This window comes from Elgaria multicarinata, chromosome 3 (assembly GCF_023053635.1).
Source record: "Elgaria multicarinata webbii isolate HBS135686 ecotype San Diego chromosome 3, rElgMul1.1.pri, whole genome shotgun sequence".
NCBI classification, from domain to species: domain Eukaryota; kingdom Metazoa; phylum Chordata; class Lepidosauria; order Squamata; family Anguidae; genus Elgaria; species Elgaria multicarinata.
The window spans coordinates 5,837,273-5,858,165 of record NC_086173.1 but is presented as its reverse complement, the minus strand read 5'-3'; the positions used below and the strand labels follow the sequence as shown (position 1 = coordinate 5,858,165).

Below are 20,893 nucleotides of genomic sequence, written 5' to 3'. Positions count from 1 at the left end.
GCAGAGCCCATGCCCATGGTGAGAGGTGATGGGAGTTGTGGCCCTCCAGATGTTTTAGCCTCCAAGTTGCCCACCCCTGATGTAGGCTTCACGGAGCACCGTGCACTGATGGGGCAACTTAAGCCAAAAAGGCAAGTCCCTCCTTCAAGGAGCTGATCATAAATTTCAGTAACAAAATACGATTGGTCAATATTATCCTTTTATAAGGATTTTTCTGTGGTGTGGTTTCTTTTAATGTTACCTTCTTTCTTTCTTTTAACTGTGCAACTATGTATTAACTGGGGTCTTTGTGAGCTTCCTTGGGGGTAAATTTAAAACCGAAAGGCAGGTTCAGAAAATTTAAAGCCCACATTTTCCCCTCTCTAGGAGCTGCTGCGTTTCCCCAAGTTGCATGAGGCCATTGTGGAGGTGGTGACCGGGGTCCTTCGCAGGCGTCTGCCCATCACCAATGATATGGTAACGAAGGCTGAGGTTTCCTCTGAGAACGGAGGAGGGGAGGCTGGTTCCTGGTGTTGACGCAGCGTCGAGGGCCCAACCACTGCCTTTCTCCTAGGTCCACAATCTGGTTGCCATTGAGCTGGCCTACATAAATACCAAGCACCCGGATTTCATTGACACAGCACTGGTCTCTGCCTCCGTCACCAGTTCCAAGGTACGTGTGTGTCGTTCCCCCCCGCCCCCCTCCGCTTTCCTTCTGTCCTCGGTGCCTGTCTTGAATCTGACTCCACTGCCCATCACATTCCTTTCCGCTTGCTTAGAGTGAACCGGTGCCAGATGGTACCCGGCGATGGAAAAGCGAGAAAGTGGAAGACTCTGGCACTGATGACCGGCCCAAGGGGTCCTCCCAGACGTCGGTCTACTCCAGCCCTAGCCGGTCCCACGCTGTCAACCTGCTCGACACGGTCAGCTGGGGACAAACGTGGATGCAGAGTAGGGTTCAGGAGGGATCAGGTGGGCTGGCTACCTACACTCAGGCTAGACCCTTGCCTGCCTTTAGGAGCAGAGAGACAGCTGGTGCGGAGTGGAGTTGGGTATAGGTTGTGGCTTGAAGCATGAGGGTGAGTTGGAGGTAGTCCCAAGAGAGTAGGAGCTTGTAGAAACTCTTCATCCTGGCCCCCAGGTTAACTGATTTATATTGGCCTAAGCAGCCTGTTGGCGGAACTGCAGCTTTAGTTTGCACTTGCATGAAGGAGGAGTCCCACTGCCGGGCGTGGATTATAGCATGGGGGGAGAATAGGCCCCTGTCTCCACTTTGAGCCAAGAGTGCAGGAATGTGGATAGCTGCTCCACCAGCCACGCTGCTGGCTCTGGAGCCTGGTACTCTCTCCCTAGCCCATGCCAGCTGCACGGAAGCTGAGCCAGCGTGAACAGCGAGACTGTGAGGTCATCCGGCGCTTGATCAAGTCCTACTTTCTCATTGTGCGCAAAAGCATCCAGGACAGGTAACGAAGTTTGGTGTGTGTGTGTGTGTAGGATGGGCACCTGGACCAGATGTGCAATGCATCTGGCTTATGGTACTTCCCCACGGGATGTCTGTGTGGGTTGCACAAAGCAGCATGAACAGGGCCGGGCGAGAGCACGATCCGGCTCCTCTCCCTTGAGATGTGCTTGTAGATTTCTTGAAAATCAGTGTGTGGGGGGGGGGGGGGGGAAATAAACATTCTGACTCATAGGGAAGTTTTGTCCTGGCTTGCTCCTATCATGTATACATTTCCCATTTATTTATGCTGCCCTTTGATACTGCCAAAATGTTCTGCATTACTGAAGTGAACACTGCAGCCAGCAAATCATGCAACCTTTCTTTGGTCTGTAGCTCAAGATGTTTGGGGCAAGGCTGCAGGGAATTTTGTAGATGTCCTTAGGCCTTTTAACAACGGGGGGGGGGCATAGTTGCAACTTTAGCAAGAGCTGTGGTGGGAGGGGAACTGGAGCCTGGGAACTTCACTGTCTGAGCCTCACATCCCCTTCAAGAACTTAACTGGTCTTCTAAAAACTCCCCTGTGGTCTCCCCCCACCCCCGCCTGCAGTGTCCCCAAAACAGTGATGCACTTTTTGGTGAACTATGTCAAAGACCATCTTCAGAGTGAACTTGTGGGCCAGTTGTACAAGCCTCAGCTCCTAGATATGCTACTTACCGAATCCGAGGACATGGCTCAGCAACGCAACGAGGCTGCCAACATGGTCAAGGTAACGGAGGGCAGGCGGGGGGCGGTTTTGCACGCAATCTCGGCCAGGTTCCGTTTTCCACCCTGATTCGCCCTGTCCCGTTCCAAATGAGCCCTTTCCCCCTTCACAGAAATTTCTATGTGCTTTTGTATTTTTCTACTCTACGTATTTTTTTTACTTCTGATTTTTACTAATGCGCGCACGTTTCTAAATGCATTTTTACCCCCCAAAATGTGCCTCACATTTGGAAATGTGTGGATTTCTGACTGCAAATTGTGTATGGATCTGCATTTGGTTCTGCAAGGTGCAAATCTGGATAATCACATATTACCATGCAATCCCAGTCAATTTCCCGCCGTCTCTAGGCAAGGGCACTTGGGAATTTTATCTATGGGTTGTGATACTGGAGTGAGAAAGCTTCCTCTCTCTGGCTCAGCGGCAAGAGATATTGGTTTTCTGTTAAGTTTCCCTCCAAATATTAAAAACTGCAGTAGTTACTTACCAGATCCCATGCAGGTACCACTTAAGGTGCCGTTTAACCTTCCAATGCAGAAGAGGCATGGATTCAAGAGGCTTGTTCCATGTCTCACTGTCACCTGATCCAGGTTTGAATCCAGAACTAAGTGCGTGTTAACTGTGCTGCTAGCAAGAGTGGTACTTCCCTGTACTCTTCTCCCAATGGCAGCCCCCGTGAAGATGTTAGTGCCAGGGCACCCTCCTGAACAGGGTGAGCCGTGATGCTGGGAATTGGAAGGTGAGGAAGAGGGGATCAAATCAGGCTGAGGCATCTTCCAATGGAAGGCAGATCCTGAATCGATCCTAATCTTTTCCTCAGGGGTAAGTGGCCTCTCTGGAAATTTTTCCTCAAAATGGCTTGCCAGACACAATCTTCTCTTTGTATTCAAAAACCGGTTTAAAACCTCTCTAGATTCATTATTATTATTAATTAATAATATTAACATAATGACATTATGTTAATAACATTAATAATGTTAATAATAACATTATTATTATTAATAATAATTTACATTTATATACCACCCCAATCCCATAGCCAAAGCTCTCTGGGCGATTTACAAATTAAAACACTGAAATTTAAAACTGATTTACAAAATTTTAAACCATAAAGAAGTTTAGATAATATGAGTCCGGTTTGCTAAATGTGTATCTTTCAATTCTTTTGTTGCTCTCTCTACTGCATTTTAATGAAGCTGTTTTTTAATAGTCTGTTGTGCTTATGGTCTCGTTCTTCTTCAGGCACTGCAGAAAGCCAGCCAAACTATCTCAGAGATCCGTGAAACTCAGCTCTGGTGAGGTGCAAGCAAAACTCTGGAATACTCCTTGTCACAGAATACCACTCACCCAGAGCCACGCATTCATTCATTTATGAAGCCCACCTGAATCTGGGGTGTGGTTTTCCCGTTGGGAGGAAGGAGAGGGGTTGTGGCCTTGGCCAGCCGAAGCTCCAGCACACGGCAAGATGGCCATATTCCGTTATGCTGGCCTGGCCTTTGCAAACATTTTGGAGCCGACACCCCTGGACTAAACTGAAACCCAGCTTTCCTCCACGACCTCATCGCTCTCCCATGTATTTCCAACTTCGCTAGTCTGTCACAATTTAAACGGTTTTCTCCACTGCTGTATTCTTTGGGTAGTTGTTGACTTGGGACCAGTCTTTTTATTCGTGGCAGCTTTTGGCCTAGCTCCTGGCTCTCTGTTCTCCCCAGATCTTGCTGCTCTTAGTAAAAAGTAAGATGTGAAGTCATTTGTCCATGTGCGTCCGGCCAAGCCCTAGGTGAATACGTTAGCTTGCAGCTGAATGTCTCTCTGTGCATTATTGCCCTACAGGTGGATGAAGGAAGACTGGCTGTACGAAAAAATGGGCAGAGTAGCCTTGGATAGGGAAAAGGCTACCCAAGTGGGGGCAGCTACAGCGCAGGAGTGGATAATGCTGGATCTTAGCCTGAAGCACATCTCCTCTCTCACCTCCTTATCCAGCAGTCATGTGCAATAGTGCCTCTTCTGTGGTGGCTCCACCCGTCCTGCATGCCAGTGGGAGGTGGGAGCCGAACAGTCCCCAAGTCTGCATGCACCTCTGAGCCATGCAGGAGCCAGGCTTGGCCTGCCAATTTCATGAAATAAATGTGTGTGACGTTATAGATGTGTGCATGGTTTTTTTTTGGTATGTTTTGAGAAGGGTTGGGGTTTTCGGCAGGATTTCTTTAGCGGTATGAGCCTCGTGTGGCGCAGAGCGGTAAAGCAGCAGTTTCTGCAGCTGAAACTCTCCCCACGGCCTGAGTTCGATCCCAGCGGAAGCTGGTTTCAGGCAGCCGGCTCGGCTCGACTCAGCCTTCCATCCTTCCGAGGTCGGTAAAATGAGTACCCAGCTAGCTGGGGGAAAGGTAATAACGGCCGGGGAAGGCAACGGCAAACCACCCCGCTGTTAGGCCTGCCAAGAAAACGTCAGCGAAAGCTGGCGTCCCTCCAGGAGTCAGTAATGACTCAGTGCTTGCACGAGAGGTTCCTTTTCTTTTCTTTAGCGGTAGTTTGCACTCTAGCATCCTGCTCTTCCTTACGGTATACTAAAGATGCTGGGGGTATGGAGAAAGCCAGCCCCTTGCTTCTTCTGGCAGGGTCTCGTGAGCAAGAAAAACACTTTACGCATAAGAGAGAGAGAGAGAGCACGCCAGGGAAGAGGGTTCTAGCGTAGCCGCCTCACCAACACCTTACTGTTCTATGTACAAGGATGACTTATTTATTGATATGGAGGAGAGTGTTCAAACATGCGAGCTTCTCGCCCTACAGTCTGAAACAGCAGGGCGTCTTCCCACCTCAAAGGAGCACTGTTGCTGGTGTACTGAAAGAGAAGACACTGCTGGAGCATAATACTTCTCCCGCTTCCCTCGCAGATACCCAATAAAGTTGGTGAATAACACACAAGACACCACTTCTTCACACAGCGAGGACATTTGGTCAATTTATGAAGCATCAAATATACAGTTTCTTATGTACAAAGTGGGCCAGAGGTGAGGGGGTGGAGGGGAAGGTGAGGAACCAAAAAATACAGTCAGTTTGGAGTCTTCCAACCATGAGCTCTGGGAGAAGGGGGTGAGGAGAGGCCCATGCTGCAGAAAACACATGGGCTGGAGGCCACCCCCTCCCTCGTAGAGGCTGATATTTATAATATATAGTATATACATAGGAATCTCTGTACAGCAACAAACCCGACACAGGAAATGCAGTGCAGGGTAGGGGAGAAAGTGCATGCTGGGGGGTGGGGCACAGGGTGGGAAGACCTGACATGGGCTATGAAGGGAGGGCGGGGAGAAGCCCAGGACTTTGCAGGGGGGAAGTGGGAGCCGCTACAGCAAGGCCTAAGCCACCACCGACAGGCAGGACTCCTGGGTTCCCCTCAAGGCTCTGGAGTGTGATCAGTTAGTGGCGGGGAAAGCGGCATGGCGCTTTGACTCTGGGCTGAGCGTCAGTGGACCCAGCAGCCTCCTGAAGCCCTCCACTAACTGGTCCTCTTTTACCCTTCTCCCCCTCCCGCCACGACCTAGAGGCCGGGAATCCTGCCTCTCTCACTCAGCCTGATCTCTTTGGAGCAATCATTCCTAGGGCACAGTAAAAAAATAGATTAAAACAGTCTTCCCCACACTGGCGCCCTGCGAAGGTGTTGGGATTACAAACCCCATCATGACCGTGCTGGCCAGGGATGATGGGAGCTGCATCCCAACACCTCGGAGGGCGGAAGGCTGGCTTTAAAATAAACCCGGCTCCTGCTGTTGCTGCCTTGGGGGCCGTGCCATCCTGACCTCTCGGCACCCGGCCACAGCCAAGACGGAAACACACGACGAAACGCCGCTTTCGGAAGGGGAACCCCCTACGGCATTTGGGCACGATTCACTGCTCTGGGCGGGCCTTTCATTTTAATCGAGGAAAAACAGGCTGCTTCCTCCACCTGACGTTTAGGAAACCACACCGGAACATTTGAGGAAGCATTAAAATAATTTCTCTCATCCAAAACCCATAGCTTCTCCTTAGAAATATACGAGCAGGCACTGTAAACTCAGACCACCTTTTCTTATTTATTTTGTTAAAACCAAGCTCTGGCCACCGTTAGCCAGTCTCCATCTGCCTTTGCTCAAAGCCACAGCAACAGAATCGAGGCGGCCCCGTCTCGTGGCTCTAACCCTCCCGGACGAGAGAGGGGTGGGTGGCAGGCCAAGGTAACACCTTTCGGGAAGGAAGGGCAGGCCTGGGTGGGCCCCATAGGCCGGGCTTGGGACAGGGGAGCAGGGGTTAAAGTGCATCTACGCTCCCAAGGAACCAATGGGGAAGGGGCTCTGCCGCCTCTCCCCTATCGCCAGAGAGAGGCGCACTGAGAGGGCGACAGAGCAATTTGGGTGAGAGGCAAGCGTCCTATCCTACCCTGCGCTCCTCTTTCCCCCCATCCCGAATCGAGTGGGGAGGGGGTTCATACAAGGCCAGGGAACAGAGCACCCCCCCTTTTTTTAAATGTATTCAGTGCAAACCCCTCAGTAGGGGTGGGGAGAGGGAGTGAGTGAGAATAGCCCTTAATAAGTAAGAACGGAGCGGGCAAGACCCCGGCCCTCCCCCGTGTCCCGGATTTCTCAGAAATATTCATGACCCGCCCCTTCCCCGCACCCCCACCCCTGGTTCCTTCCTTTAATGTAAACAGCAGCAACTCACAAATCCTGTGCAAATGAAACAGGAGGGCCCTCCTCCTCCTCCTCCTCCTCTTCCCCTCCTCAAAGGGGCAGGGAGCATCTCCCGTCTAAGGGACAAGGCCAGGCAGGATGTCTTCGGTGCAGAGGACAGGCAGAGGTGACGTGTTTGCAAGAAGAGAAACTATCCTCTAGTGGGAGAAATCGTGGAACAGGGCTTCAAGGGAGCAAACCCGCACAGGCACAGCGCCTGAGCACACAGGGCCACAGAGCTTGCTTGCGTGCGCATGCGCATGCTGCCTTTTGTTTCAAAGCAAGGGATCTGCCTGCAGATGCCCTGCCTTGGTGAAACCGCGCCCTGGGCGTTATGGGGGCAACGTAGACACAACCAGGAGCACCGGGGGGAAGGGGCGCATCAGGCCCACCAGCACAGCCATCGTGCCAAAAGCTACCTGGCAAGGATTCCTGGCACCCTAGCATTTCCAAGAAACCCACGATGAAGCCAATCCTGGGGCCAGCGTGACTTCTGGCAGGGGGTAAAGGCCAAAACATTGGGGGAGGTGGGGGGTTGCTTAACCCTTTCCTTGCTTGCTGCTTTGCCCGTGAAGCCCTCTCCACACCACTGCTTGCCCTTGCTACAGGAGAACCATGTTGAGGAAAGGAGGCGGGGCGGGGCGATTGCAGGCAGAAAGTGGGAGGCAAGGGAAGGGTCACGCACCTCGCTCCTGCCGCTTCGCCAGCCCCTTTGCAGCTGCTTGGCAGTAAGGGCGGGGGGGGGGGGAGAGGCTGCAGGCGGCTGTGTGATCTTCGCATACCTGCAACACACATACCTGCGGAGGGTGACTGAGGGCACGCACCTCCCCATCACGCAAAGGGACCGAGAAATACCTGGACTGGGGCAAAATGTTCTGTGTTCGTAGCCACTTTTGCCCCTGTCTGAACAGCCGAGAACGACTCCATTCCCAAACACCATATGAATCAGGAGGCTGCAGGGCTCGGCCCTAGAAACTGAATCAGCGAGGCTCTGTCCTGCAATTAGCGAGGCTGTAAGGGAAAGGGTGCTTTTGAGCACGGACAGAGTGCACTGAGCACTGGGGGCGGGGGCGGGGAGCTGATCACACCAGAGGCAGCTCCAAGAGCTGCCGCTTGGAGGCGACAAGTCTAGGGCCGATGAGCCACAGCCCAGTGGGGGTCAGTGACGGGGCGTGGGGCAGGAGCCACTTCTTCTGTAAGCAATCAATCCTGCAGCCACGGGGATGGGCCAACGGCCCGGCTGCTCTGCCTGCAATGGACCGCTGGGCCCCATCTCGGTCATTCCAATGCTTATCAGAGCGTGGCCTGAAAGCAGCCACCGAGAAACGGTCCCCAGGTTGCTACTGGTTGTGAGAACGGGGACTCAGGCAGCAGCTTTAGACACCCCGGAGTTCAGTGGGGTCCCAAAGCTTGTTCAGCCTCGCTTGGCATCGAAGCCCAAGTGTGAAACTGGCGCCACCCTCAGGCCACAATTGGAATTCTTTGTCTAGATCAGCCATGCCCAACCGGGTGCCCTCCAAAGCCCTTGGACGACAGCTGGGTGGAGGATGCTGCAGGTTATAGCCCCAACACATCTGGAGGACACCTGGTTGAGCAAGGCTGGACTAGAAGGAACCCACAATTTCAGCTCCTGCTCTATTCCCAACATCTGCCTCAGCCGTTCGCTACTTGAAGGCGAGAGAGTTCACGGGCAGGAGCTGCTATTAAAAACGAGCAATTTAAGAAATGGTCAAATTATAAAATTCTTTTGCATAAAGGAGAAAAAAGCAAGAGGTTCTCCTGTGTGGGATGACCCTATGGAAAGGAGGACAAGGGGGTCCTGTATGTTTTAACAGTTGTGATGAAGAAGGAATTCCAGCAGGTGTCCTTTGTATGCGTGCAGCACCTGGTGAAATTCCATCTTCATCACAACAGTTAAAGCTGCAGGAGCCCTGACCTCTTGACCAGATACAAAATTGGGCAGGGCTCCTCCAGCTTAAACTATTGTGATGAAGAGGGAAGTTCGCCAGGTGCCACATGCATACATAGGACACCTGCTGAAACTCCCTTTTCTATGCCACTGTTAAAGATACAGGAGCCCTGTCCTCCTTTCCATAGGGTCACCCTTCCCCTGCGGCCATCCTCCCCAGCAGAAAGCGGCACTCTTTGGGCAGCTCTGATCAATGGGCAGCTGCTATGAAAACAAGACACGTGAGCGACAGCCGGGGGTGTGTGTGACCTGCTCCTTGGAGAACAGTTCAGAGAGGCAGGGGCACCGTCATTTTGAGCTGGTGGGCAAACACACGTCTGGCACAGGCAGACCCCAAGAGGTAAAGAAGCCTGCGCGTTTCCACCACCACCACCCCAACTTTTCCGCGAGTCTTGTTGGCCTTACTGTCTTGCGGGGAGAGAGAACAAGAGCACGGAAGTGCAAGGTCCGGGCCCCGCCTTGCTCTGCCCATTCGAAACTTCCCCATGGCACAAGCACGCAGACCTTGCTCTGCCCAAACAGCAGCAGATGGGAGTGGTAAAATCGTCTCTGGACCGATCTACTTCAGGAATCAACCCTCCACCCCAGTCAACGCTTTCCCATCACCACTAACGGTGCGGAAATGGTACAATTCAGGAACCGTTTTACCTCCTCCATTTGTGTAAACTAGGCATGCAAGGCGCTTCCCCCTAACCTGGTACCTTCTGGACGTGCTGGGCTGCAAATCCCTGGCTGGGAGTCCAGCACATCTGGAAGGCAGGCTCAAAGGGCTGCACAACTGCAGCGGACTCCTCTCTTTCTCGCGCCCCATGTAGGAAAAAAGTCAACGTGGGGAATTCTAGAACGAGGTTCTGCCCTCCCTTGCCCCTCACGCGTTTCACAAAGCCCCTCTCTGCAAAATTAGCGCACTGTCCGCAGACACACCCCCCGCCATTTCCTAAGCAGAAAGTGGGGGGGGGGAGGAGGAAGAGGAGGAGGAGACGAAGATGATCAGCAGGGAAGAGGGGAAGAGGTGCTGAGCCCCTAGCAGCAACGGCCCGAGTGTGAAGCCGGCGCCACCCTCAGGCCACGAGCGGGGTTGCCGGTCCAGATCTCTTCCTTCCCGAGGCTCGGAGGGCCGGCCGGCCTCTCTCAGCTCTGATCCTAGGAAAAAGAGGGACGGGGTGTGGAGTGGGGAGGAGGAAGGGGAATGCCCCAAAAGTCTAGACGCCTTCCTGATCTCCACCCCTCCCCACCACTGGGACGGGGGAGCCCCCCCCCCCCCGGCCACCAGAGCTCTGTTATTTATATATTTATACCCATCCACCCCGTTCTGGTGGCCTTCCTCACACGACGGTGCTGATTCTGTTGACCGGCTTCTGTTTGGGGTTGGGGGGCCCCTGAGGGGGCATGGCTTGAGGGCCCCCCTGGTGCATGGGGATGTGCTGGGGCAGCGGGGAGGTGGGAGCGGCCGGGGAGTGGGGGCTGAGGGGAGTGTGAGGCGACGGAGGGGGGAGAGGGGGGTAAGAAGGGTGAGGGGGGATGGGGGAGTGAGGCGGGGGCATGGGAGGCTGCCCGTGGTGCGGAGGAGGAGGGTGGCCGTGGTGCACGGGATACGGCCCCACGCCCGGCGGAGGAGGGGGCCGCTGCAGGAGCTGGGCAGGGTGGTGGCTGAAGATAAAGTGCTTTGGGGGCTGCTGCCGGTGCAGGGTGTGCTGCCCCCCAAGGCCAAGGCCGCCCACCCCCCCGGGCTGATGCAGCTGCTGAGGGTAGGTGTGGGCCAGGGCGTGCTGCGGGGCGGGGCTGTAGAGGGGCAGGGGCGAGGTGGGCTGGCGCCCGTGGAGGAAGGGGGGATGCTGGGAGGCGGCCGTGGCCATCTGCAGGGCGCGCTTCTGCTGGCTGGGCCGGCCCAGGGTGTAGTGGTGGTGGGGCTGTGGGGTGGGGAAGGCCGGGACGGCCTGCTTCTGCGGAGGGGCCGAGAGAGGGGGCTGCTGGGAGTGGTGGTAGCGCTGGGCCTGAGGCGGCAGCGGGTTGGAGGGCAGGGCCAGCGGGGGCGGTGGCGGGGCCGGCTGGGGCGGGGGCGGGGGCTGCTGAGGGTAGGGCGGGTGGCGGTGGCGGGGCAGCGGGGCCGTGGCAGTACTGGGCGTGGAGGGCCTGCAGCTTGGACTGGCTGCCGTCGGGGAGAGGCGGGTGGCCGTGGTGAGGGTGGTGCTGCTGCTGCGGGAGGTGGTGGTGGGACGAAGACGCCGAGGAGGAGGAGGCCGAGGCCTGGCCGGGCGGTGTCTGGAAGGGGCCCCTCCCGCGCTTGCTGCCAAAGAGGGAGCCCAGGAAAGACGACGAGTTTGAGGGGGGGCGAGGCTGGGGCTTGTACTCCTCCGGAGGGGGCGGTGGCGGCACTCGCTGGTGGGGCCGTGGGCTGCTAATAATGGACCCCTAGGGCGGAGGGGGTGGGGTGAGGGGGAGAGAAAGTGAGAAAGAAAGAAAGGGGGAACGGGAAAAGAGAGACAGAGAGAGAAGGAGACACAGAGAGAGAGAGAGAGAGAACAGATGGGGCATTAGACCATTGGCTTCCATTGTCCCCCTGCGCCTACGGGGCTCAGACTCCCCTTAGCCTGGCTCAGAGAAGGGTGCGGTTTCTGCCTCCCAGAAGGAGGACTGGCCTTAGCTAAGAGTAATGCATGCTGGGAAGGGCGACCGTCTCCCACGTCCTTTGGCCCTCTGCTGTCTCCCCCTCTGCTTGGGGAAGGAGGCAGACACAAAAGAAAAGAGAGAAGGACAGAGAGACGGCGAGGCAGAGAGCGTGGAAGGCGTGGGGGAGCCCCGTCTGCATTCCTCCTCCCCCCCCCCCCGGCCAAAACACCTCCAGCCCACTTACTTCAATTGTGCTGTCCAAGGATCCCACGCTGTTACGGCGGCCCCGCTTGCCTGCAACAGAGCAGGGGTTAGCGAGACCTGAACGCCCCCCCCCCTCCGTCCCTTTTAGCCAACACTCCAAATTTGATTGGGGGGTGGGGGTGGGGGTGGGCAGCAAGGGGGACCCTCCCCCCAATCCCATAAAGCAGAGCAGCAGAGCAGAGGCAGAGTGAGCAGAAGACAGAGGGAAAACAGAGAGAGCGTCTCGCCCGTTCTACTTCGGTCTGATGCACTGCAGACATCACGTTCAATACCCAAACAAAGCAAAGTCTCATCAGCTAATATTCAATTCTCTGGGTTGGGGTCTGCCATCTTCTGGCTCTTCCTTTCAAATTTCCACCCCTCCCGAGGCTCAGAACATGCTTGCTTTTCTTTCTCACACAAAGTTGGCACCGTATAATGAGAGGGGGAGATCCACCCACCCACCAGCAAATAGCAGCCCCCCGCTCGACACCCCCCCCCCCCATAAGCCGATCAACTCCTGAAAGCCAAATCCTGGCGGGTCCATACTCTTTAGTCGTGATCCGGGCGGGAGAACACACATTATCCAGACCTTAAGCTTTCTTTCAGCCAGTAGAAGAAGCCACAACCATTACATTCTAGAGATGGATCGATTTCTGGAGTGAAACTAAAGCCAAACCATGATTCAGTAGAACTGGATATTTTTTTTAGGACTAAAGCTGCATTGCTCCAGCTTATAGGTGGCGGTGGGTGTCCCATCTTTGAATGCAAAACCTCCCTGCAAGGAGAAACCTAGCAAGCCACGAAGATGGTTTCAGTCTAGACCCCTGCCCCCCTCTCCTTATTTTTCTACATGCAGGGATTTGTCTTCTTCCTAAGATAGCATTCAAAGTCAGAAACCTCCACCCCCATATGCCTGAATCGGTACAGATGAGAAAAAGCTCAATGTAAACTGGTTTCCATTGGGGAATCCAGAGAATGGAGCCCAGTCAGCGTCACCAGGTGCATATGCAGAGGGCCTCTTGTGCAAGGTGGGGCTGGTGAAGTCATCTGCTAGGGCCCCTATTGGAGCCTGCCCAGCGGGCCTGGGAAGGCCTCAACTGGCAGAAGGCTCCCGACCAGTTCCAGTGGATTCCCCCCCCCCCCCCCCGGCATGCCAGCTAGCTTTTCATCAGCACCAATCGAGAAATTCGGGTTCCTTCCTGATCTTCATCCCAGCCCTGAGCCTCCCGGGCGCTCTCCTCCTGGAGCCGTGGAAGGAACCCAAGGTCCAGACCCCCCGCCCCTCACCAGCATCGGAGAGGTCGCGGAGGGAGCTGCTGAGGGCGCTTCTCTTCAGCCCTTCGCCCACCGTGTAGGCGTCCTCCAGGCTGCTGCGCGTCAGGGTCCCGTTCACGGTGTCCTTGGGCCCAGAGGAGGGGGAGGCGTTGGGGCGCATCACCCCTTTCTGCTTCTCTAGCTCCGCTGTGGAGGGGGAGGAAGGAAAGACAGACACACTGAGGGGCTTCAGCTTGGTGCCCCTCAGCCCCAATTCATAGAAAAGGGCCCTGCCAGGTAGTTTACACCAAAGCTGCGTTTGGAACTAATCAACAAACGGCACAAACATTTGCAACCGGGTGGGGGTGGGGGCTAAAATGTGGGAACGTGTTGCTCTCGGGGGCATAAACACTCCACTCCTCTGGTCACCGGAGTCCTTGTCAATGATTGAGGGGAGACATGAGAGCACTCTTCAAATACTTAAAAGGTTGTCCCACAGAGGAGGGCCAGGATCTCTTCTCGATCCTCCCAGAGTGCAGGACACGGAATAACGGGCTCAAGTTAAAGGAAGCCAGATTCCGGCTGGACATCAGGAAAAACTTCCTGACTGTTAGAGCAGTGCGACGGTGGAATCAGTTACCTAGGGAGGTTGTGGGCTCTCCCACACTAGAGGCATTGAAGAGGCAGCTGGACAAGCATCTGTCAGGGATGCTGTAGGGTGGATTCCTGCATTGAGCAGGGAGTTGGGCTCGATGGCCTTGTGGGCCCCTTCCAACTCTGCTATTCTATGATTCTAATGGGCTCAAGTTACAGGAAGCCAGCTTCCGGCTGGACATCAGGAAAAGCTTCCTGACTGTTAGAGCAGTACAATGGAACCAGTTCCCTAGGGAGGTGGTGGGCTCTCCCACACTGGAGTCATTCAAGAGGCAGCTGGACAACCATCTGTCAGGGATGCTGTAGGGTGGATTCCTGCATTGAGCAGGGGGTAGGACTCGATGGCCTTGTAGGCCCCTTCCAGCTCTGCTATTCTATGATTCTATGAATGGCCCCCAGTTCGCCGCTGAGCTTCCCAACACTCACCCATTTTCAAATGCCTTTCCATAGCAATGGGGACTAGAACCACTGATCTCACTCACATTCCACGCGGTATTTCTCCATCTCTTGCACTTCAGCAATGGATTCCCGCAGGTCGCTGGTAAAGCGCAGCCGATCCTGCAGGCTGGGGGCATTGAAGATGATCAGGACTTTCCTCTCCCCACCAGGAACCGCCGAGAGCAGCTTAATCCCAAACTGGTAATCTGGGAGGGAGAGAGTCAGACGCTGGGTGACTGGGGCCCCGCTCCCATTCAGGCAGGGCGGGCAATCAGCACGGGGGGCCAGGGCTTTGGGAGGGGGGTGGGCTCTGAGGGAGGCCACCAGGATGGCTCCGAGTAAAGATCCGATGGGCGGGAGCCAGAGCCAGTAGTGGGATGGGCTAACGCCAGAGCGGAAAGGGACTTGAGAGGAAGCCGGATGGGACTATACAGTTGTTATGGGGGCCGAAGGTGCAACATCCGTGTGGATTAATATGGAGGGGGGAGCTTTCCCCAACCTGTTGCCTTCCGGATATGTTGGACTTCAACTCTCATCAGCCCCAGCCAGCATGCCCAACAGCCAGGAATGCTGGGAGTTGTAGTCCGAAAGAACTGGAGGGCATCAGGTTGGAGGAGACTGCGATAGCATATCCCTCTGGTCGAGGCCCAGGGGCCTGACCCTGGCAGGGGGCAACCCCAGGCCGGCTGCTGCCTCTGCAGTGGGACCCACGGCAGGGGAACTCACAGGAATTCTGAAAGAGCTGCAGCTGCATCTCCACGAGAGGGAAGCTTTGGCGGAAGCTGTAGGTCACAAGGATCTTCTTCTTCTGGAATATCTTTGTCACCTAAACATGGTTGGGGGCAAGGTGGGGGGAGGGCAATGAAGGGGAGAGAAAGAGCAGTGGGTGAACCGCTGGGCCTTCGCTCCTGGAACTGAGCAGAGGGCCCAGAGCTCCTTGCACCGAGGCAGCTGGGCCGTGCTCCTTTCCTGAGCTGGAGAAGCCTCAGCTACAAGTGAAGACCTCCTTCACTCCTGTGTTAGGTCCAAAGCATCACATTACAGACAACAACGGACCGTGTATTTGTACATCCTTAAACTAGGACGGGACCTGCTTCCGCCATGTGCCCGGATGTTCTAGTAGCATTTGCAGCAAGGGCCCACATGGATCGGGCAAAGGACAGGGTTCCTTCTCACATCAGTTGTTATGAGCTCCCAGGGGAGGGGGGGGGAATTGCCACAGAGAGGAACCACGTGACTCCCCCTGCCCACACAACTCTTCCCTATGGGCGCAGAGTGCAATGTGGGCCAGCAGGCCTTCTGAGGAGCGCCTTACCTGACTAGCAGGTAGATCAGGACAAATGATGCTGTGCCCTGCTGGTCCCCCATCCTCCCAGGTGTGGGCCTCTGCCCATCTCCACTCCCAGCACCACTGTCAGCCAGGCCTGGTCCAGGTTTCTGAGGGCCCTTGGGCAAGGCGCCCTCAACGGGGGGGGGGGGGCCTCCCTCCCTCCCTCAGGGAGTCTGCCTTCTCACCGCCATTGTCACCAGCTGCTCTTGCTCCCCGCCCCCTCCCTTTCCTCCTCATTACTACTACTTGCTTGCTTGACAGACAGGGAGCCAGTGAGCAAGCAGCCAGGGGCTCTTACTGCTCCCTCTTTTCACAACTACCACTGTGGGCTGGGTCAGAGCAGGAGGCAGGTAAACAAGCAGGTTGCAATAGTGAGGAGGAGGAGGAGGAGGAGGAGGAGGAACTCCAGGGAGTTCCTTGTCAGTGGGCTCCTTCTGAGCTGTGCGCCCTCAGCAAGCACCCCACCAGGCCTAGCCTTGGTATCACGTCACCTGCATGTACGTCTCGCAAATACAATCCAGGAATCCTGGCCCATAAACGTTAATTTTTTTGTCCTCAAAATGGGGGAAAGGCATCATATACTTATTCATGTTCCCACTAATCAAATGACTTTCAAACTGGCGTTTCATTTTTCATAGTTTTATTCATATGCTTCCATTTCCCCACCACTGAGTCTGTTGCTTCAATCACTGTCTGGTTTTAATTTTTGAAAATGCTCTGGACAACAAATCACCTTCAAGAACCAGGGGACAGAGATAACCCATCTCTCAGGATAGTGGCCATGGGACATCAGCCACGCTCCGAGATAATACTAGGAGGAGGCGGGCAGGTTAAAGGACACCGTTTAACCGCAACGGCTGCTCTCAAAGAACGCAGTGGAGTTTTGCTTCGTGCCGAGGCTAACCAAGCCTGCTGTCTGTCGTTCAGTTGGGCACGTCAAAACCGGCGCAAGGTAACACAGCCGGTTGTGGTCAAAACAAACAGGGGTCTCTCACTCCCAGGTGCCTTGGCTCCCTTCCCTTGCCCGTCCTTACCACTAACAGGTCGTTGAAGAGGAAGACCTCTCTCTGGTGTAGCCCAAGCCTCTGGGGCCGGTTGGGGTCAGGGACTTCGTAGAGCTGGCAGCAGCAAACCAGGCGCCTGTGGGGCAGGGAGAGTACCTGGGTGGGGCAGACAGGAAGAAAATGGTGGGAATGGGACCAGGCAGAAGGCAAACCCTGAGCAGGCCACAACGCATTGCCACTCACCGGCTTTTTGCCCACAATCATGCGCTCAACTGCTTGGACCTGAGACACGTGGTCATCATTGGTACGCAGCTCCCGGCTCTGGATCCGCTGATAAATCCCTACCAGTAGATCTCGGGGAATATCCTCGCCGTTATCCACCCCTGGCAAAGAAATCAGAGAGAGAGAGAGAGAGAGAGAAAAGGGGGAAGTCACCAGATCGTCTGTCTAGAAAGCAGTAACGACAGCAGAGCTTTAGTCTTCAAAGATTATTCTCGGTTAGTCCTTATAAGAGTCCTGCAAGGCAAGCCAATATTATGAACCCCATACTGAAGTCGGAGGAGGGAAATAATTACCTTCTTAACACCACCTAGTGAGTAAGTGGCTGAGGCAGAGGTGGGCACCATGTAGCCCGTGGGCTGAATGAAGCCCCCACAGCCCCCTGTATCCTGTGAAATTTAGGGGGACCCCCATCATTATTATTCTAAACAAAATGGCATCCATAGTTAATTTGGGCGGTTTTGGTGCTGTCAAGCAGCTCCAGACACCATTAAAAAAACATCCCCCCTTCCCATTTTCGACACCCATGTGGTAGGGGTGGTGCAGCCTACCGGGGGGAGGGGTTTTTTTGGGGGGGGAATCCCCCCTGGATCTCCCGAAGTTGCCCAACCCTGGAATGAAGTGAAATCTGAATCACGTTTCTGGATTCTGTAAGAAATCTCACCAATATCCGGGGGGGTGGGGCAAGTATTTTTCCATTAAAAAGTCTCTCTAGGATAATATACAAACCTTTTTCCAGAATCAACAGAGTACTAGGAACCGTACAACGCCAAGAAATTATACGGGTGCCTTCCCAGAAGGTCCAGCAATCTTTGTGGGCCACTAGATTCCATAACTGCTGGTTATGGAAAGTAGAGATCTGTGAGGGTAAGCTCTTCTTCAGCATGAATGATTTATTTATTTATTTATTTATTACATTTTTATACCGCCCAATAGCCGAAGCTCTCTGGGCGGTTCACAAAAATTAAAACCACAGTAAAACACCCAACAGGTTAAAACACAATTACGAAATACAGTATAAAAAGCGCAACCAGGATAAAACCACACAGCAAAGTTGATATAGGATTAAAATACAGAGTTAAAACAGTAAAATTTAAATTTAAGTTAAAATTAAGTGTTAAAATACTGAGTGAATAAAAAGGTCTTCAGCTGGCGACGAAAGCAGTACAGTGTAGGCGCCAGGCGGACCTCTCTGGGGAGCTCGTTCCACAACCGGGGTGCCACAGCGGAGAAAGCCCTCCTCCTAGTAGCCACCTGCCTCACTTCCTTTGGCAGGGGCTCACGGAGAAGGGCCCCTGTAGATGATCTTAAGGTCCGGGTAGGTACATATGGGAGGAGGCGTTCCTTCAGATAACCTGGCCCCAAACCGTTTAGGGCTTTAAATGTTAATACCAGCACTTTGAATTGGGCCCGGACCTGGACTGGCAGCCAATGAAGTTGTAAAAGGACTGGCGTAATGTGATCTCGCCGGCCAGTCCCTGTTAATAACCTTGCTGCCCTGTTTTGCACCAGTTGAAGTTTCCGGCTGCAATTCCGAATGATTGCAGCCTTAGTCTTAGTGCAGCACCCAAACGATAGCTATTTGCCCCCTCTACTAGCCCGGGTCAGTGACAATCCAAGAGAACACAGATGCAGATTTAAACTACAACAGACATCTGGTTGCTTTATGTGTGTGCCTCTCAGAAGTCCCAACATGCGAATGGTTAGGTCTTGTCTCTAGAATGCCAAACATTTCCACTCAACCAACTTGGCTCGAGATACGACAATTATTTTCAAGCTTTGAAAGTGGTGAACACCATGGGTGGGCAACTTGTGGCCTTCCAGAGGTTTGGACCTACAACTCTCATGCCCCCACCCCCAACCAGAGCTATGCTAGCTAGGGCTGATGGGAGTTGTAGGCCAAAACACATGGAAAGGGACAAGTTGCCCACCCGTGATGTACACGCATGTTTCTTTTGCTACCTCTAGTCAAAACAGATCTGGAAGGTTTCTGAAACAATATAAAAAGCTGATTCCTCATGAGCAACGATCACTCTTTCAAATGGCCTTCAATTCTCTGAAAAATTAGCTGCCCTCAAGATCTAGGACCGCTTTGGTGAGTTAATGAAGGCTCCCTGATAGAATTCTAAAACTGACGTACAAAATTAAGTCTGGGAATTTTGGTTGTGATTTTATACTGTAATTTTGAACTTTTATATTGTGTTTTATGGATACGGCTGTTGGATACTGTTGTTTTTATACTGGTTTTTTTTATGTTTTTGATGGTTTTTAAATTTTGTATACTTTTAATGTTTACCATTTTTAATTGTTGTAAACCGCCCAGAGAGCTTTGGCTGTGGGGCGGTATATAAATCTAATTAAATAAATAAATTATCATGTTGTGTTTTATGGTTTAAATTGTTGTGAACTGCCTAGAGATCTTCAGTTATTGGGCAGGTGCTTGCTGTCAAAGGCCGCAACCTGGGTTTGGAGGTGTGTCAACCAGTTCTGGATGGAGTTATACTCCCTCTGAAAGACTGTGTTCCCAGCTTGAGGGGTGCTTCTGGATCCGTCGCTCCAAATGACAGCCCAGATAGATGCGACGTCCAGGAGTGCCTACTATCAGCTTCGGCTGATACGCCAGCTGCACTCCTTCCTAGAGTCGGAAGACCTAAAGACAGTTGTGCATGTGCTGGTAACTTCGAGGCTCGACTTCTGCAATGTGCTCTACATAGGGCTACCTTTGTGCCTAGTCCGGAAACTTCAACTAATTCAAAATATGGCAGCCAGGCTGGTCACCGGTACACCTAGGGGTGACCACATCACACCAGTCTTAAAATCTCTTCACTGGCTGCCAATTAGTTTCTGGGCGAAGTATAAAGTGTTGGTTATCACCTTTAAAGCCCTACATGGTTTGGGCCCAGGCTACCTGCGGGATCGCCTTCTCCCGTACAATCTTCCCCACACACTCAGGTCCTCTGGGAAGAATTTACTCCAGCCAATGAAAACAAGGCTGGCCACTATTACCCAGAGGACCTTTTCTTCTGCCACTCCCAGTTTGTGGAACAGCTTGCCGGGAGAGATTCGCCAACTTAACAGTCTTCCAGAATTTAAGAAAGCCATAAAGACTGATCTCTTCTGGCAGGCCTACCCTGCAGAATTTTAAGATGCTTTTTTTAATGGTGTGCTGCTTTTAATGGTGTGCTGGTTTTAAACGTTTGAATTAGTTTTATGTATTTTATGTTGTTTTTAATTGTGTTGTACCCCACCTCGATCCAGAGGGAGAGGCGGGTAACAAATTATTATTATTAATATTAATATACAAAATGTAATAAATAAATGAATAAAGTTTAAAAGCATGGTTTATGTGAGATCGACATATGAACAGAGCTTTAACTCCTGAGAAAATGACATCTTACAACCCACGAGATCTTGGCAATCAGATCAGCATTGGGCTCAGATGGTTTGTGAGGGTACCCACCTCTCCCAAGCAAGCAGGGTTGATATTATTATTATTATTATTACTACTACTACTACTACTACTACTACTACTACATTTATATACTGCCCCATAGCCGAAGCTCTCTTTCTTTAATGACAAGGAAAGAGGGTGTCAACAGAATTTTATGTGCTTGTTATTGGAACTATTATTTCTATCTCTGCTGGGATATAACAAGCAGATTTACAGAGTCAGAAGCTGACTGATCTGAATCTTGAAGATCTATCTTTCTATCTATCTTTCTGTAGTGTTTCTCAGAACACTCCTGCTTTCGATGGGAGGCAAACCAGAGGCTTGCTAAGTAATCCACAAAGCTTTTATTAAGCAACAAAGTCTCTTCTACCTGAATAGAGTCTAACCTCTTGGAAACGTCCCCCTAGGCAAAACTATGCAAACTAAGCAAGACAATTGTCTGTTCAAGAAGAATAGGAAGTCACTTCTCAAATGCCCATAACTTCAGAGCGCCTGGTGCAAAGGCAGGTTCTGGTGTAATCTAACTGACCTTCTCACACCTTCCTTCTGCACTGCGTGTTTCAGCTTCCTTGCATCAGTTGGCTTGTTGGTAGGATTTGGCCTTGAGGAGATAAGCTCTGGAGAGGGCTGACTTCCAGCTGGGGTATCGCCCATGAGAGCTTCCTCCTCCACCAGTACAGGCTGGCTGGTGTCTGGCGCTGCGTCTTCTAGTTCTGAATCTGATTCTGATTGATTACCTGAAACATCTTCTCCCAAAACAGGAGCAGTAGG

At 53.0% G+C, this 20,893-nt stretch overlaps 2 protein-coding genes across 2 annotated transcripts in view; one reads left to right on the top strand and one right to left on the bottom strand.

The window, feature by feature from the left end:
- Positions 1 to 4,323, top strand: part of LOC134394032 (dynamin-1-like protein) — a 29,544-nt gene extending 25,221 nt beyond the window's left edge. Inside the window, exons 13-18 of the mRNA XM_063119146.1 lie at positions 367 to 456; positions 554 to 652; positions 759 to 902; positions 1,333 to 1,442; positions 2,028 to 2,187; positions 3,424 to 4,323. Of these exons, the coding sequence (XP_062975216.1) occupies positions 367 to 456; positions 554 to 652; positions 759 to 902; positions 1,333 to 1,442; positions 2,028 to 2,187; positions 3,424 to 3,480 (660 nt within the window). The 3' untranslated portion in view covers positions 3,481 to 4,323. The remainder of the gene's footprint in view (positions 1 to 366; positions 457 to 553; positions 653 to 758; positions 903 to 1,332; positions 1,443 to 2,027; positions 2,188 to 3,423) is intronic.
- A 5,267-nt stretch (positions 4,324 to 9,590) lies between these two features.
- Positions 9,591 to 20,893, bottom strand: part of IQSEC2 (IQ motif and Sec7 domain ArfGEF 2) — a 185,415-nt gene continuing 174,112 nt past the window's right edge. The window contains 8 exon segments of the mRNA XM_063119176.1: positions 9,591 to 10,931; positions 10,933 to 11,268; positions 11,711 to 11,760; positions 13,000 to 13,173; positions 14,103 to 14,264; positions 14,785 to 14,884; positions 16,423 to 16,548; positions 16,636 to 16,775. Coding sequence (XP_062975246.1) covers positions 10,182 to 10,931; positions 10,933 to 11,268; positions 11,711 to 11,760; positions 13,000 to 13,173; positions 14,103 to 14,264; positions 14,785 to 14,884; positions 16,423 to 16,548; positions 16,636 to 16,775 — 1,838 coding nt within the window. The 3' untranslated portion in view covers positions 9,591 to 10,181.